Below are 16,779 nucleotides of genomic sequence, written 5' to 3' on the forward strand. Positions count from 1 at the left end.
TGTGTCCTCTCTTATTGCCTTGAGCAGTGGTTTGTAGTTCTCCTCGAAGAGGTCCTTCACATCCCTTGTAAGTTGTATTCCTAGGTATTTTATTCTCTTTGTAGCAATTGTGAATGGGCAAAGTCTTCATGACTAAAATACCAAAAGTAATGGCAACAAAAGCCAAAATTGACAAATGAAATCTAATTAAACTAAAGAGCTTCTACATAGCAAAAGAAACTAGCATCAGAGTGAACAACCAACCTACAGAATGAGAGAAATTTTTGCAATCCATCCAACTGACAAAGGGCTAATATCCAGAATCTACAAGGAACTTAAACATATTTACAAGAAAAAAACAACCACATCAGAAAATGGGTGAAGGATATGAACAGGCACTTCTCAAAAGAAGACATTTATGCGGCCAGCAAACATATGAAAAAAAGCTCATCATCACTGGTCATTAGAGAAATGCAAATCAAAACCACAATGAGATACCATGTCATGCCAGTTAGAATGGTGATCATTAAGAAGTCAGGAAACAACAGATGCTGGAGAGGATGTGAAGAAATAGGAATGCTTTTACATTGGTGGTGGGGGTGTAAATTAGTTCAACCATTATGAAAGACAGTGTGTAGATTCCTTAAGGATCTAGAACCTGAAATATCATTTGACCCAGCAATCCCATTACTGGGTATACACCCAAAGGATTATAAATCATTCTTCTATAAAGATACATGCATACATATGTTTATTGCAGCACTATTCACAATAGCACAGACTTGGAACCAACCCAAATGCCCATCAATGATAGACTGGATAAAGAAAATGTGGCACATATACACCATAGAATACTATACAGCCATCAAAAAGGATGAGTTCATGTCCTTTTCAGGGACATAGATGGAGCTGGAAATCATCATTCTCAGAAAACAAACACAGGAACAGAAAACCAAACACTGCATGTTCTCACTCATAAGTGGGAGTTGAACAATGAGAACACATGGACACAGGGAGGGGAACATCACACACTGGGCTAGGGGAGGGATAGCATTAGAATAAATACCTAATGCAGATGACGGGTTTTTGGTTTCAGCACACCACCACGGCACGTGTATACCTATATAAGAAACCTGCACATTCTGAATACGTATCACAGAAGTTAAATATAATAAATTTAAAAATAATAATAAGGGACTAGGAAATTGGTAAGGCATGGTAGCAGAAGGCAATGGACTCAAAAGATCTTGCAAGTGACAAAGGTTATGTAAGCATTGCAGATATTTACATAATGGTGCAAGTACTATGGCAACTTCTTATTAATCCCTGTTTCATAAAATGCACAGGCTATAAATAAGCAGGCATAGGGCCACTACGAAGCAGCAATGGCAAATTCTTGGCATGGCTCCCGAATTGGGCACTGACAGAGACTTGGGTGGGCACCAACTGCAATGAGTTACAGAGCTAAATTATTTCTTCTGCAAGCCTGTGGTCTAGTCGTGTTATGGGGAGGCCCAGAATTAAGCCAGTGAGTGTGCGAAGACAGAATCATGAGGTAATATATGGCAGATCCACAACTCAGCTGGCTTCCTGGGATCTACTTTCTATGAGACACACAATTTTTCCATGATACTTGGTACCAGAGAGTCCCCAAAGTGCTTCCTTTTTGCCATCTGGAATATATGTGTCATCCAGAAAAGTTCTTTCATATGTAGTTCATAGTTATCCACACATTTACAACACAGAAGTCTAGAAAATGCTTGAAATATTTTCAGTTTCTTCTCTGGGTATTGCAAGGAGGAGTGATCTACTAGATCATTAAAACAAAATAGTACCCTCTTCTAGCATTTCTAGACATTTAGTTTTTCTCCTGTTTAGTAACAGGCTCAGGGCCAAGAAGCCACTAGGCCAGGCATTCTGTGCTAACAAGATGTGCAAACTTTGACTGGCCTACTGAGAAAAAATTTTTAAATTAGATAATCTAGAGAGCTACTAAGATACCAAGAGATGGGAAAACATAAAACCTTTGCAGATTTATAAGTACAGAAGTGATTATCTAAAGCAGAGGTCAACAAACTGCAGCCCATAAACCAAGTCCACTCTACCATCTGTTTTTGTGAGGCCCAACGAGCTAAGAATGATTTCTAAATTTTTAAATGGTTAAAAAGAAAAATAATATTAAATGATATGTGAAAATTAAGTGAAATTCAAATTTCAGTGCCCATAAAGTTTTATTGGAACACAGCTACTCCCATTAGTTCAAGTATTATCCATGGCTGCTTTCATCTTACAAAGGCAGAGCTGAGTAGTTGACACAGAGACCATATGATCTACAAAGCCTAAAATATTTACTACAGGGCCCTTTACAAAAAGTTAACCAACCCCTAAATCTAAAGTCTGTCTGCGACTTTTAAGAAAACCAGAGACAGAAACATGAGAGGAGTTTTGTGAAAAGATCTCTAGGACTCGCAAAGTCAGGATCAGTCAACTCCTTGGCCAAAGATAATTGATGAAGGCTCTGTTGAAGCTGCAAGCAGATCCTCTTAGCAGAGTTAATTTGCCTCTGGGAAATGTTACTCGAAAAGTCAGGGAGTGAAGGGGACACTGATATGCACCAAAAACTCTCTGCTAGACTTCAAACTAGAGGTAACATTCAATTCCACATGAGTTGAGGTGGGAAAGAATGGATTTAAAGGACAGAAAGAGTTCAATGAGGGTTCACTTGCATTTCTTCCCTAACAAAAACCTGGGGTGAGAGAGAGAATCAAAGCCATACTTACATAAAATTTGCCAAAGAAACTAAATTGGGACCTATTGTAAACATCAGTGAGGATGGTGTAATTCTTTGAGTTCAGAATGTAAACTACAGTTTCAATTTTATGATGTGTACCAAACAGCACTGCATGTGTACAAAACAAATGGACATATAATCTCCAACGTTTTACTAGAAAATATCTGAAAAATAGTAAATTCTTGAGCACATAATGCACATGATGGATTAATTAACCCTCTTTGAAACATAATGAGGTAGAGATGGGGATTCATATCCTGATTTTCCAGATGAGAAAATAGAAAAGAAAGGAAGTTACCAGCAATGATCACAAGGTAAAAATCTCAGAGTCCTGAGTTTTAACCCACACCATACATAGTACACTCTCTCAGCTGGCTCTATCCCCATCTGAAGATTGCTTCTTTAATTGATTAGGATCTTGGATTAGTCATCTTCTAGGAAAGCAAGACCAAAAACATATGCAGGTATAAATACATGTGAGTTTGCTGAAATGATGATGATGTTTGTAATTTGTAGAACGATCACAAAATGTCTAAGTTGGAAGCACATTTTGAAATATCTAGTTCAAGTCCGTTGTTTTACAGTCAAGGAAAACTGAGGTTCAAAAGGGGAAATTTCTTACCCAAGACTATACAACTAAAACCTCTCTGAGCCCTTACCTCTGTTTATGGGTATTGCTTTGCTTTGACTTCCTGGTCTCTTAGCATTCAAAATGCCTTCCCTTTCACCGCCCCATTCATCCTACCCACACCATAAACCAACTATTTCCCTACATGCCTGTTTCTAACCCAGAGTTCATCCCACCAAGCACTGCCCCCCGACACAGACTTAGACCAACTTTCTCTCTGCCCTCACCCCCCACCCTCCCCCCACACACTATGACCAAGTTTCTGTCAACCATAATTTGGTCATTTTACCCTCATGGCTTAGTAGCATTATTTTTTCTCACCAGACCCTTTTTTCTATGCAGACCTTTCCCTGCCCAGCTTCACCCTCACCCCAATTCTCCAATATTGCTGACAAGGAGAAAATGTAGGACTCCTGCTTCCCACTCTTCCTCAACAACAAAACCTGGCCAGATTACAACTGGCTCTGTGCTGAGCCCTGCATCAATGACAGCCTAAAAGTCCCATGTGTTATAAACCATCAAAGCTAGAAATATATTTCTGTCTGAGATTCCAGGCTTTTAAGTCTTGTACTTGTGCCCATTCCAGAGATTTCTGAAACTATGAATTAAGTGATAATCAAGAGTCTGGATACACAGTCTGAGTTAACTGACTACAACAAGCAAATGAGGAAGAGAAAGATTTGTGTTTCTACTCTCTCTAAGACAGGTGTAATTTGATGTTTCAACAAGCCAGACTGAGAACCACCTCCAGAAAGGCCATATGGGTGAAAAAGATGCACTGTAAAAATGGAAAAAGATAATCAAATCAATAAATGTCCTCTTTGGGTAATAAGACAGCCCCCTGCCTTCAAATAGGGATAACGATGGCAGTAAAATCAATCCAACAACTTTACAGATGTGGGGAGAAAGAAAACACCAGTATTTTTTTTTTTTTTGCTTTTTTTTTGGGGGGGGGGTGTGTGTGTGTGTGTCTGTGTCTGTGTTTTCTAAGCCACCTTCTCCTACCTTCAGAGGGCTCAGGACTGAAATTTATGGTCCATATTTCAAAATAACCAAGGGGCTCAGAAGGTTCCCTTTTCCTGGTTTTGCAAGGAATCCATTGTTGATTTTTCATATTTCAAGCAGGCAAGAGCATTTGGCCCCATGAGCTCAGAGAGTTTCCCTAACTTAAGAGACTCTAGGGTGTAGAGCATTTTGAAACCTTGCTGGATTTCTGTATGTTCTGTGAGTTGAGTGATTCCCTCCCCACAACTTCATTGCTTTCTTCCCTGTTCTCAAATGGCACAGGATCCACCTCATGGCAGAGCTCCTCCCAGGCAGCCCTGCCAGCTGCCCTTCTGCCTGTCTCCCTCCTTCAGCTCTAACTTCTGCAGAAAGCTCCCATGTAGGATGTATGATACGACAGTAAAATCTTCCCTTTCACAATGTGATAGAGCATTTCCTCTGTTTTCTGAAAATAACAATTTGGTGACCCAGATTTGTAAAACCCAGAAACAGCATCAAGTATAATCTAACCTATCTGACTATTGAATTTGCTTGTTTGTTCACTTGAACTCCTTTCCCATCTGATATGGCTGCTATTACTGTGGTGCCTGGGCTTGCTGATACACCACCTCTAGATGACTGCTCTGTTTCATTTTCTGCTCTATAGACAGGGCCCGCTGAGTGAGAGGTTATGGGGAAGTGCCAGGGTCTCATTGGGGAAGTTGGGGTGGTCTGAAGTCTCTGGAGCCCCTCCTCACTTGCTTTTCTGACAGCCATCCTTTCATGAGTACTCTGAAGAAAGGAAGGCACTGCTCTCAGGCTCTTAGGCTCTGCTCTAGGCCTCACTGCCCAGACTTAGACATTAGGGCCCTGGGCTTCATGCTAGCCCAGCATAAACAGTAGCAATGGTCATTTGGGGGTATGAGCTGAACATGGGGCATGTTTTTAGTAATACCAAATGATAGCTGCCTTCTTGTGGGCCCCGAGGACTGGAAGTAAACAACACGGCAGCTTCTGTTTTATAGATATTTCTGCCACCCAGCCAAAATGATGACTCAACACTCATCACTGTGATTGACTATCATCGAGGAGGTCAGTTAAAGGGCATTCTCTTTCTACCTTTTCTCTAGATGCTTCAAACTCTCTGGTGCTTCTTCCATCCTCTGATGAGTATCAGTACATTTGTGGTGAATGGTGTGGCCTACATACCTATCTTTAAGACTGTTCTCAAGGTTTATAGCCCTTATAGAAGGAAAGGTTCTCTATTCTGGTTCTGACATGGAACTCAACACTTCCAGCCAGTGAGAGGAAAGAGAAAGGCCTTGGCGGGAAGTACCTCTTTGGGGAAAGTCAGGGCAGAGGTGAATACTGGCGTTTAACAACGGGTCTGGTCCCAGAGCACAAAATCTCTCTCTAGGGGCTCCTCATCAATGTCCTTTTGAGAAGAAAGCCCTCGATACAGGGTGGAGAGTGAAGTGGATAAGCAGGAAGCTTAAGCCCTGGGTGGTTAGAGGAAGAGACATTGCCATATATAAGAGGCCTGAAAATGGGAGTTTCTACTGCAGAATGTAGGCTGAGCACCTTTAGGGGTTGAGCAGACATGAGTTGTTCTAAGCTAAATAAAACTAAGGAGCTAGGGCTTGAGCCAATTTAGCAAGATATAAGATGCTACCTTAGATTAAGGTTAGGGACTAATGGACAGGCTTTGAGGTCAGGTCTCTAGAGAGGAGAATAAATGTGTTTCTTCACTCTGAGTTCTTACCTACCTAGGAACTATTAACGCAAAGACAGGTCCCAAGGAGGCAGCAACAGGAGGGAGCAGGTGCAGAGACTGATAGTCTGCTGAAGAGTGAGAACACTCTCTTTCTGGGGCCGAGGCCAGGAAGCCTTTGCTAAGAAACAGTCTCATATTCATCCCAAGGAACAGGCTGGGGACTCAGTTGGGGTTTCTCCACTTCTAACCTCTCTAATAAGGACAAATTTTTCCTTTACTAGCCAGCAGAGTAGAAAACAAGAAGGGAGGAAATTAAATCTTTTCAAATCATTAATTTTTCCTTCATTTCTAGGACCCACTGAGCCCCAAGCCCCAGCTGGGACCACCTTCACTGCCTACATTGCCTGTACAAACAAGGCTGCTGAAACCAGGGAACTAGCAAGTGCAAAAATTTGCTTCCTTAGGCTCCTAAGTTATTTGATAGGGCCTTGCCAATGACTCTGTTTCTGAGATGATAAAATCCTGGGCCCTGAAAGGTTAGTGTCTCTCTCTGGAAGGTAAAGGAGAAAGGGAAACAGAAGTGCATGTGCATGTCCCTTTACCTTCAGCGGCTCTTTTGAAGAAGACCTTGCAGCTTCCACATGTGAGAGCTCCATAGTGACACCCAGAAGCTTCATCTCCACAGATCAGGCAGGTCTTCTGGGGTGGAAAGTAATAGTCAATGGGCAAAACGTGGTCCCTGGCAGTCTCCAAACTGGAAAGACACAAAAAACCAATGCAACACATGTCATTGAATGGCAGAAATAGGCAAGTGAAGTCTGAGGTCTTGGATTAACCTGCATGCATAAACTACTATTATTTGATGCTCAAGTGAGTTAGTGTGAAGCTGAATTTTCTGAGACTTCTCCTAAAGATGGTGGTAGTAGGGTGTGACTGAGCCTTTTTGGATCTTGCCAAGGGATTAGGGAAGTTCTCTGGGATTAGCCAATCTCATAGTCTATGTCTATAAGAGGCAGCAATGAAAGTAGGAAACCTGAGGTTAAGATATCTAACTTAAGGTGGTGTTCAGGCAACATTTTCAGACTAATTAAATGATATGAACCCAGCTTTGTGACTTTACCTCATCCAAAGGGAGAGCTATAACAAAACCAGACCAAATATCAAAGGAATTTGATGTTCCTTGTTTTAGCTCCTCGAGCCTCAAATCTCATCTATAAAATAGGGATAATATCTCCCATCCTATTGAGCTGCTGCTGTGAGTGGTAATATAAATCAGATAATGGATAAAATGTCCTTGGAATAAATACACAAGGATAGTGATTAGTATTATCATACAAGTCTTGTTATTTTTCCCCCATTTCTTCACTTTCCTTAGGTGTTTCTCTAGATCACATGGACATCTGCCAGATTCCATTCCACAACATAAAGTACCAAGCATAATCCCTATGCCTGAGGCTTCTGTTGAAAAAATGATGCACAGTGATCCTGGACATCTTTTAGGCTACTACCATCAAAATACTTGGCCACTAAGGGACTCATAAGTTCTTTGGGCAAGGATGGAGCTTCAGAAGTCACCTTATTTAACTGCCTTTCTCCAAGAACATCTGTGCCCAAGCTCTTTCAGGTGGATATGAAAGAGAAGAGTCAGAAAGCAAATCCTAAAACCTTCATGGAAGGTTAATTCTCAGTCTCCTATAGTAAAAAATTCAAGTTTGAATAAAATGGAACATTGTTCTCACTACCCAAAGGTCAACTTTTGTCTTTCCTATGTCTTATGCCTAAGCATTAAACAAAACTCAAGTGGCATTCTGGGTTAATCTGCCTCAGAGAGATGACAACTGCCCATGCTATCATTCACAAGAGCACAACTGCTGTATTTTATAAGTACTTCTTCCTTACTAAGGAATGAAGGAAAATGAGCCCTAATGGGAGCCTGTTTGCTGTGTTGGGTGATTTCAACACCTAACAATAACTCTGTGAAGACAAGCTTATTTTCTCATTTTAATATCCATTGTACAGATGAAAGAAGTAAGACTTGGAGAGGAGAAGTTCAGAAGAATTTGACTCCAAGTCCATCACAGTTTCCATTATCCTATTGTCTTCTCACCATTCACCTTTACTTTCCACCAATGGCCTTTTCCTTCAAATGCTCAGCACAGTCATCAGAATAAAAAAAAAACAAACATGAAAGGTTATCCTCCCCTCAGCCCCAAGTGAACAGCTCTGGCAGGACAAGAACAAAGAAAACTTTCACTCACTTTACAAGCACTTTACCAGCAAGACACAAATATCAGCCTTTATTCAAGTCCCAAGTACAACAGAAAGCAATTGAAAAGTTCTACTGATTTGCACACTCAGTGGCTTGATATCATGGCCTATCTTCACTCCCCACAAGCCTTCCTTTCCCTACCCTAACTAGAAAGCCAGCAAGAGCACTTCCAACAAACCAAGGCTAGCAAGACCATAAGTTCCACAAGGAAGGAGCTTACTTCCAATATACAATTCAGCTAAATGCTAAGATCATAATTCCTTTGGCTAAAAATGTCATTTCCTTGGGTAAAAACTGTGCCCCCTTCCTCAGTCCTGAATGAAACATGGAGAAGAAATAGAAAATTTTCCCATGTACCTTTCTCCTTTCTCCACCTTTTTGACTTCTGTTACTAACACAAACAGTCCAAATAAAATCAGAACAACGTGTATTTAGGCACTCTATGTGCCAGGCCATTTCATACATATCATCTCATTTAATTCTTCCAACAACCTACCAGGTAGCTCTGTATCATCCCTATATCACAGAAGAGGAAACTGATGCTAAGAACAATTAAGTGAACTTGTTCAAGGTCACGTATCTATTAATAATAAGTGGCAATGCCAGGATTCCATCCTGGGTGAGTCTGACTCCAAAGTGCAGATTCTTAACCACTGACAAACCATGTTGTGCTACTGAAGGTTAAGATTAGGTAGATTGGTTCAACTCAACTCTTAGCATCTAGCCCTATGGACCAGGCACAGGGGTAGATGCTGGGGATATAGTGGTGATCGAGATATTTCCTTGGCCCTAAAAAAATACTATCTGTTAGAGAAGAAAGATGGGAAGTAAATAATTATAAAATAAGATAGTAAATGATATAAGAAAGCAGAGTGAAGACTGCTACAGACGAGGATGTACTTCAAAGATGGGATTATTATTTGAAAGACACAAATGTATGTATGGGTAAAGGAGATGACAATGATGATGCTGATGATAATGATGATTATTATTAGATAATTACAAAATAAATATCAGATAAACAGTCTATCTATTTTGTAGATAGACCACTAGCCAGACTAATAAAAAAGAAAAGAGAGAAGAAACATAGATGCAATAAAAAATGATAAAGGGGATATCACCACTCATCCCATAGAAATATAAATTACCATCAGAGAATACTATAAACACCTCTGGGGCACATAAAATAGAAAATCTAGAAGAAATAGAAAAATTCCTGAACACGTATACCCTCCCAAGCCTAAATAGACCTCCAAATCCCTGAATAGACCAATAACAAGTTCTGAAATTGAGGCAGTAATTAATAGCCTACCAATCAAAAAATGTCCAGGACCAGATGGATTCACAGCCGAATTCTACCAGGGGTACAAAGAGGAGCTGGTACCATTCCTTCTGAAACTATTCCAAGCAACAGAAAAAGAAAGAATCCTCCCTAACTCATTTTATGGGCCAGCATCATCCTGATACCAAAACCTGGCAGAGACACAACAAAAAAAGAAAATGTCAGGGCAATAACCCTGATGAACATCAATGCAAAAATCCTCAATAAAATACTGGCAAACCGAATCCAGCAGCACATCAAAAAGCTTATCCACCATGATCAAGTGGGTTTCATCCCTGGGATGCAAGGCTGGTTCAACATACACAAATCAGTAAACATAATCCATCCCATCAACAGAACCAATGACAAAAACCATATGATTATCTCAATAGATGCAGAAAAGGCCTTTGACAAAATTCAACACCCCTTCAAGCTAAAACTCTCAATAAACTAGGTATTAATGAAATATATCTCAAAATAACAGCTATTTATGACAAACCCACACCCAATATCATACTGAATGGGCAAAAACTGGAAGCATTCCCTTTGAAAACGAGCACAAGACAAGGATGCCGTCTCTCACCACTCCTATTCAACATAGTATTGGAAGTTCCAGCCAGGGCAATCAGGCAAGAGAAATCAATAAAGGGTATTCAAATAGGAAAACAGGAAGTCAAATTGTCTCTGTTTGCAGATGACATGATTGTATATTCAGAAAACCCCATCGTCTCAGTCCAAAATCACCTTAAGCTTATCAGCAACTTCAGCAAAGTCTCAGGATACAAAATCAGTGTGTGAAAATCACAAGCATTCCTATACACCAATAACAGACAGAGAACCAAATCATGAGTGAACTCCCATTCACAATTGCTACAAACAGAATAAAATATGTAGGAATGCAACTTACAAGGGATGTGAAGGACCTCTTCATGGAGAATTGCAAACCACTGCTCAAGTAAATAAGAGAGGACAAAAATAACTGGAAAACCATTCCATGCTGAAGGCTAGGAAGAATCATTATCATGAAAATGGCCATACTGCCCAAAGTAATTTACAGATTCAATGCTAATCCCATCAAGCTACCAATGACTTTCTTCACAGAATTAGAAAAAACTACTTTAAATTTCATATGGAACCAATAAAGAGCCCCCATAGCCAAGACAATTCTAAGCAAAAAGAGCAAAACTGGAGGCATCACGCTACCTGACTTCAAACTATACTACAAGGCTACAGTAACCAAAACAGCATGATACTGGTACCAAAACAGATATACAGACCAATGGAACAGAACAGAGGTCTCAGAAATAACACCACACATCTACAACCATCTGATCTTTGACAAACCTGACAAAAGCAAGCAATGGGGAAAGGATTCCCTATTTAATAAATGGTGTTGGGAAAACTGGCTAGCCATATGCAGAAAACTGAACCTGGACCCCTTCCTTACATCTTATACAAAAATTAAATCAAGATGAGTCTTAAACGTAAGACCTAAAACCATTAAATCCCTAGAAGAAAACCTAGATAATACTATTCAAGACATAAGTATGGTCAAAGACTTCATGACTAAAACACCAAAAGCAACGGCAACAAAAGCCAAAATTGACAAATGGAATCTAATTAAACTAAAGAGCTTCTGCACGGCAAAATAAACTATCATCAGAGTGAACAGAAAACCTACAGAATGAGAGAAAATTTTTGCAATGTATCCATCTGACAAAAGGCTAATATCCAGAATGTACAAGGAACTTAAACAAATTTACAAGAAAAAAAAAACCCATCAAAAAGTGGGTGAAGGAAATTAACAGGCACTTCTCAAAAGAAGACATTTATGCAACCAACAAACATATAAAAAAAACTCATCACCACTGGTCATTAGAGAAATGCAAATCAAAACCACAATGAGAGACTATCACATGCCAGTTAGAATCGTGATCATTAAAAAGTCAGGATACAACAGACGCTGGAGAGGATGTGGAGAAATAGGAACGCTTTTACATTGTTGGTGGGGTTGTAACTTAGTTCAACCATTGTGGAAGACAGTGTGGCGATTCCTCAAGGATCTAGAACTAGAAATACCATTTGACCTAGCCATCCCATTACTGGGTATATACCCAAAGGATTATAAATCATGGTGCTATAAAGACACATGCACATGTATGTTTACAGAGGCACTATTCACAATAGCAAAGACTTGGAACCAACCCAAATGCCCATTAATGATAGATTGGATAAAGAAAATGTGGCACATATACACCATGGAATATTATGAAGCCATATAAAAAGATGAGTTCATGTCCTTTGCAGGTACATGGATGAAGCTGGAAACCATCATTCTCAGCAAACTGACACAAGAAAAGAAAACCAAACACTACATATTCTCACTCATAAGTGGGAGTTGAACAATGAGAACACTTGGACACAGGACAGGGAACATCACACACTGGGGCCAGTGATGGGTGAGGGGCAAGCGGGGGCAATAGCATTAGGAGTAATATCTAATGTAGATGACGGGTTGATGGGTGTGGCAAACCACCCTGGCACGTGTATACCTATGTAACAAACCTGCACATTCTGCACATGTATCCCAGAACTTAAAGTATAATAAAAAACGAAAAAAAAATCAGATAAACAAAATGGAAACATGCAGAAAGCTCATTTTGTAAAGGACTTTTAAGAAATAGAAATGGACTGTTGCCGTTCAATGGCTATAAAGTTTCAGTTAAGCATGAAGAAAAAAATTCTAGACATCTGCTGTACAACATTGTGCCTGTAGTTAGCAATATGGTGTTGTGCCCTTAAATTTTATTATGAGGGTAGACCTTATTGTGTTATTATTAAAAATGTTTTTTAAAGAAATCGACATTTTCATCCATGCTAAAGTGAAAATACAGTTAAAATTTTTTCAAAGAATCTAACTGAATTTACAATCAATGAAAGACAAAATATTCATTAGAGTTTTGTTTGTTAGGTATGAGTTTAATAAAGTGCACCTTGAACAAAAATAACTGTAAAGGAGGAAGAAGAAGATAAATAGTGAAGGGTATTCAGAATCTGGACTTTTACTAATTGCAACCCATTTTGACTAGAGACCTGAGATAGTAACTCCTGGCCTCACTAGGTCAGTCTCTGCCTCTCCCTGATTCCCCCACTAGGAAAATATTTTGGGTAGCACTCCCACTGATCCTGACCTAGTGTGGACAAAGGGCACATTGCAGCTCTGACTCATGAGCTAAACTTTGGGCTCTGGAAATGAAAATTCCAAGTGCAGTCCCCCTCTGAGGCTTATATCCTAGAGAAAGTTGGGCACATATGTACCAGGAGGCACATGCAGGGACAGTCATAGCAGTTTTGTTTATAAAAGCATAAAAGATAAACATCAACTGACAGGAGAAAAATAATTTATGGCACACATATCCAATGAAATACAATTCAGCAATGAAAAGGAATGGAATCGAGCTACACATAGTTGAATCTCAAATACTAATGTTGTGTAAAAGTCATAACTCACAACTGGATACATACAATATGATTCCATTATATAAAGTTCAAAAAGAAGCAAAAGCAAACAATACATTATTTGGGAATACACATGTGAAAAGTTATCAAAATGCAAGGGAATATTAAAACCCTAAAATAGGATAGTGGCTACCTCTGAGGGGAGGCTGGGAGTGATGATAAGAGGAAAGAGGATATAAGTAGATTTATGCTCTTATTTAACAAATATTGACTAAGCTCCTATTAGGTGGCTGACACTCCTCTAGGTCCTGGGGATATAGCAGTGAACAAAACAGAAAAAAATCCATGCCTTCACAGAGCTTCCATTCTAATAGGGTTGTTGCAATGATGATGTTAATGTTGTTGATTCTTTAATCAGGGCTCATAAACATTAATTTTATTGTTATGCCATATAACATATATTACATGTATTCTTTGATATTACTAAAACAGCACATAATAAAAGAAAAACTAAAATAAAAACCTCAAAAGTTTTGAATATGCTCCTAGATAACATCCTAATTGCAAACACAGGAGAGGTTTGCTTTGAGAACAAGTGCAGAATTTGCACGTGACATTGTGTTTTTTCTTACCTCTCGTGGGTTACATGTTCACTTATTATCTTGAGGCAGGGCATTTGGTTTTATGAGTCTGAGGCAAAAGCAATGCCCCATAGAATGGAAGGTTTCTGAACCAGAACACCACTTGCAATTCTTCAACAGTTTCACTATTAATTAAATAAAAGTGGATTACTAGAAGCTGTCGGCCTGCTAATGCAGGCTCAACCATGGGGAACTTGGGCTTAGGAAACCTTGGCACCCAGCTGAGACCACCAGGTCTCTCTCTCTCTCTCTCTCTCTCTCTCTCTCTCTGACTCCTTTCCTTTTTACCTCCTCTCCTCTGCTCCTCCCCCTGCCCCCTAACTTTCTTTTCAAAGGAGGACTTGGGGATACTTTGAAGGATCTGACTAATTTAAATAAGTCCCACCAGTGACTGTGTAAGCGGGGTGAAATGCAAAAGTCACAGACCAGTTTCATTTGTTAGCGAGAGGAATGGCAAACCAACAAGGCTTTGGAGCCCACCAGACCTGGGTTGGAATCCTGCCTCTACCACTGAACTTTGGGTGAAATAATTAAGGCTCTCTGTGCTCCATTTGCCTCAATTAGAGCTGGAAATATTTTCAACTCTAGACGGCTTTTGTGAGAATTACAATTACATTAAATAACACATGTAAAAGCCCTTGCCTCCGTGCCTGCCACACGGTAGATACATTGTAAGTCTTGGTTGCCTTAATCTTTTGTCTTACCATAAGAAAATGAAATATCTAATATCCTAAAAATAAAAAAGAGCATTTTTCTTGGCTATGCAGAGCTTTTAGAGAAAGGTAAATACATGTGGGGGTTGGGGGGTGTAGGGCATAGGGGGTGGGGAGGGAGGGAGAGAGAGAGAGAGAGGGGAAGAGACAGAGAGGGCAAGGGTAGACATGTAAACACATATCTTTCTCATACATACCTACTTTTCAAACTAAAAGAGGTTGAGGCAACCACCAAACATCTTTATGGAACATAATCTTTTTCCTTATGTTTAGTAACAAAATATATTTTATTAATTACATTGTGGAACATGACATCCCTACATGACTTTTAAGATAAAATCAGAGAGTTCTCAATTATTCTCTCCTTATAGACCTATTGTACTTACTTATTTGTGGTTACAAGGAATATTTTGGCGGAGAAGTTGGTGAAGTAATGGCTTAAGACAGGTAAGATCTTTATTCCCTGCCATCGTGAGATTTGAAATTTAGTGTGTGTTCATTCACGAGGACAGCAATGTTTACTATTAAAAGTATCACCCAAGTTTAGTTCATAGCTTTTTAATTCTCTTTAATAAATTCTTTAGTTGAAGTGGAAAGACATATAGGTAGAACATCTAGTTTTCATGTCCATCTCTGCTACTTGCTAACAGAATGACCTTGAACAACTCTTTTGACGTCAATTTCTTTACATGTAAAATGGGCAAAGAAATATAGACCCCACAAGATTGCAATGAGGATTCAGTGAAGTTGTGGTCCCACACCATTGCTGACACAGTGCTTAATAAATGGTTATTACTGTAATAATCTTACGAGAAAGTTGTAGAGGAGAGATGAGGGAGAACAAGGTTTTGAAAAGCTACCACTGAGGTAGGTATCATTACCTCTATTTTGCATATATGCAAACTGAGACTTAGAGAAAGGAAATGACTCATCCAAGTCCATACACCAGTAGTGACAAAACCAGAATTATACTTGCGACTATTTCCCTGCCCCAACTCCATATTTTCCCACTATTCTAAACTGCCAAGGCTATATAATATTTCTGTTATAGCTTGTTTTTAATTTAATTAGGTTGTTTTTAATGGGCTTACTGAGTTATATTTCACATATTATAAAATTCACCCATTTTAGCATATTCACATCTATTACCTCAAACTAATTTTAGAGCAATTATATCACCCCAAAAAGAAATCCTGTACCCATTAACAGCCATTGCTTATACCACCTCCTCCCAGACCCTGGAAACACTAATTTCCTTTCTATCTCTAAATATTTTTCTTTTATGGACATTTAATATAAATAAAATCATACAGTGTGGTCTTTTGTGAGTTGCTTCTCTCACCTAGCATAATATTTTCAAGGTTCATTGTAGCATGTATCATTACTTCATTTCTTATTATTGACAGATAAACCATGGCATGGATATACCACATTTTGTTTTTCCATTTATCAGTTGGTGGACATTTGGAGCCCACATTTGGAAGACATTTGTCTTCCACTCTTTGGCTATTATAAATAATGCTGCAATGAACATTTGTGTACAAGTTTTTGTGTGGACATGTTTTCATTTCTCTTGAGTAGTTATCTTGGAATAGAATTACTAGGTCAAACAGTAACATTTTTGATACATGTACACCATAGTACACTATGCAAAAAGAATGAGATCATGTCCTTTGCAGCAACACGGATGAATCTGGAGGCCAGTATCCTAAGCAAACAAGCAGGAACAGAAAACCAAATACCGCATGTTCTCACTGATAAGTGGAAGCTAAATATTGAGTACGTATGAACACAAAGAAGAGAGCAAGAGGCACCGGGGCCTACTTGATGGTGGAGGTTAGGAGGAGGGTGAGGATCCAAAAACTACCTATTGGGTACCATGCTTATTACCTGGGTGATGAAATAATGTGTACACTAAACCCCTGTGACACATAATTTAGCTATATAGCAAACCTGCATATGTACTTCTGAACCTAAATTAAAAGTGAAGAAAAACCAGATAACAAATAGTAAATTTTTAAAGACTTTCAGACTGTTTTTCAAAGGGTTGCACGACTTTACATTTTACCACCAATGTATAAGGGTTCTGGTTCCTCCACATTAAAGCCAATACTTGTTATTTGTTCTTTTTCACTATAGCCATCCTAATAGGTGTAAACCGGTATCTCAATTTGGTTTTGATCTGCATTTCCCTAATGACTAATGATGTTGAGCAGTTTTAAATTTGTATATCTTCTACCAAGAAATTTATATTCAAATACTTTGCCCATTTTAAAATTG

At 39.1% G+C, this 16,779-nt stretch overlaps 1 protein-coding gene across 1 annotated transcript in view; it reads right to left on the reverse strand.

Moving 5' to 3' along the window:
* The window catches only part of AR (androgen receptor), a 177,962-nt gene that overhangs the window by 69,425 nt on the left and 91,758 nt on the right, over window positions 1–16,779 (reverse strand). The window contains exon 2 of the mRNA XM_007991938.3: window positions 6,699–6,850. Coding sequence (XP_007990129.1) covers window positions 6,699–6,850 — 152 coding nt within the window. The remainder of the gene's footprint in view (window positions 1–6,698; window positions 6,851–16,779) is intronic.

The sequence above is a fragment of the Chlorocebus sabaeus genome, chromosome X (assembly GCF_047675955.1).
Source record: "Chlorocebus sabaeus isolate Y175 chromosome X, mChlSab1.0.hap1, whole genome shotgun sequence".
Lineage (NCBI taxonomy): Eukaryota > Metazoa > Chordata > Mammalia > Primates > Cercopithecidae > Chlorocebus > Chlorocebus sabaeus.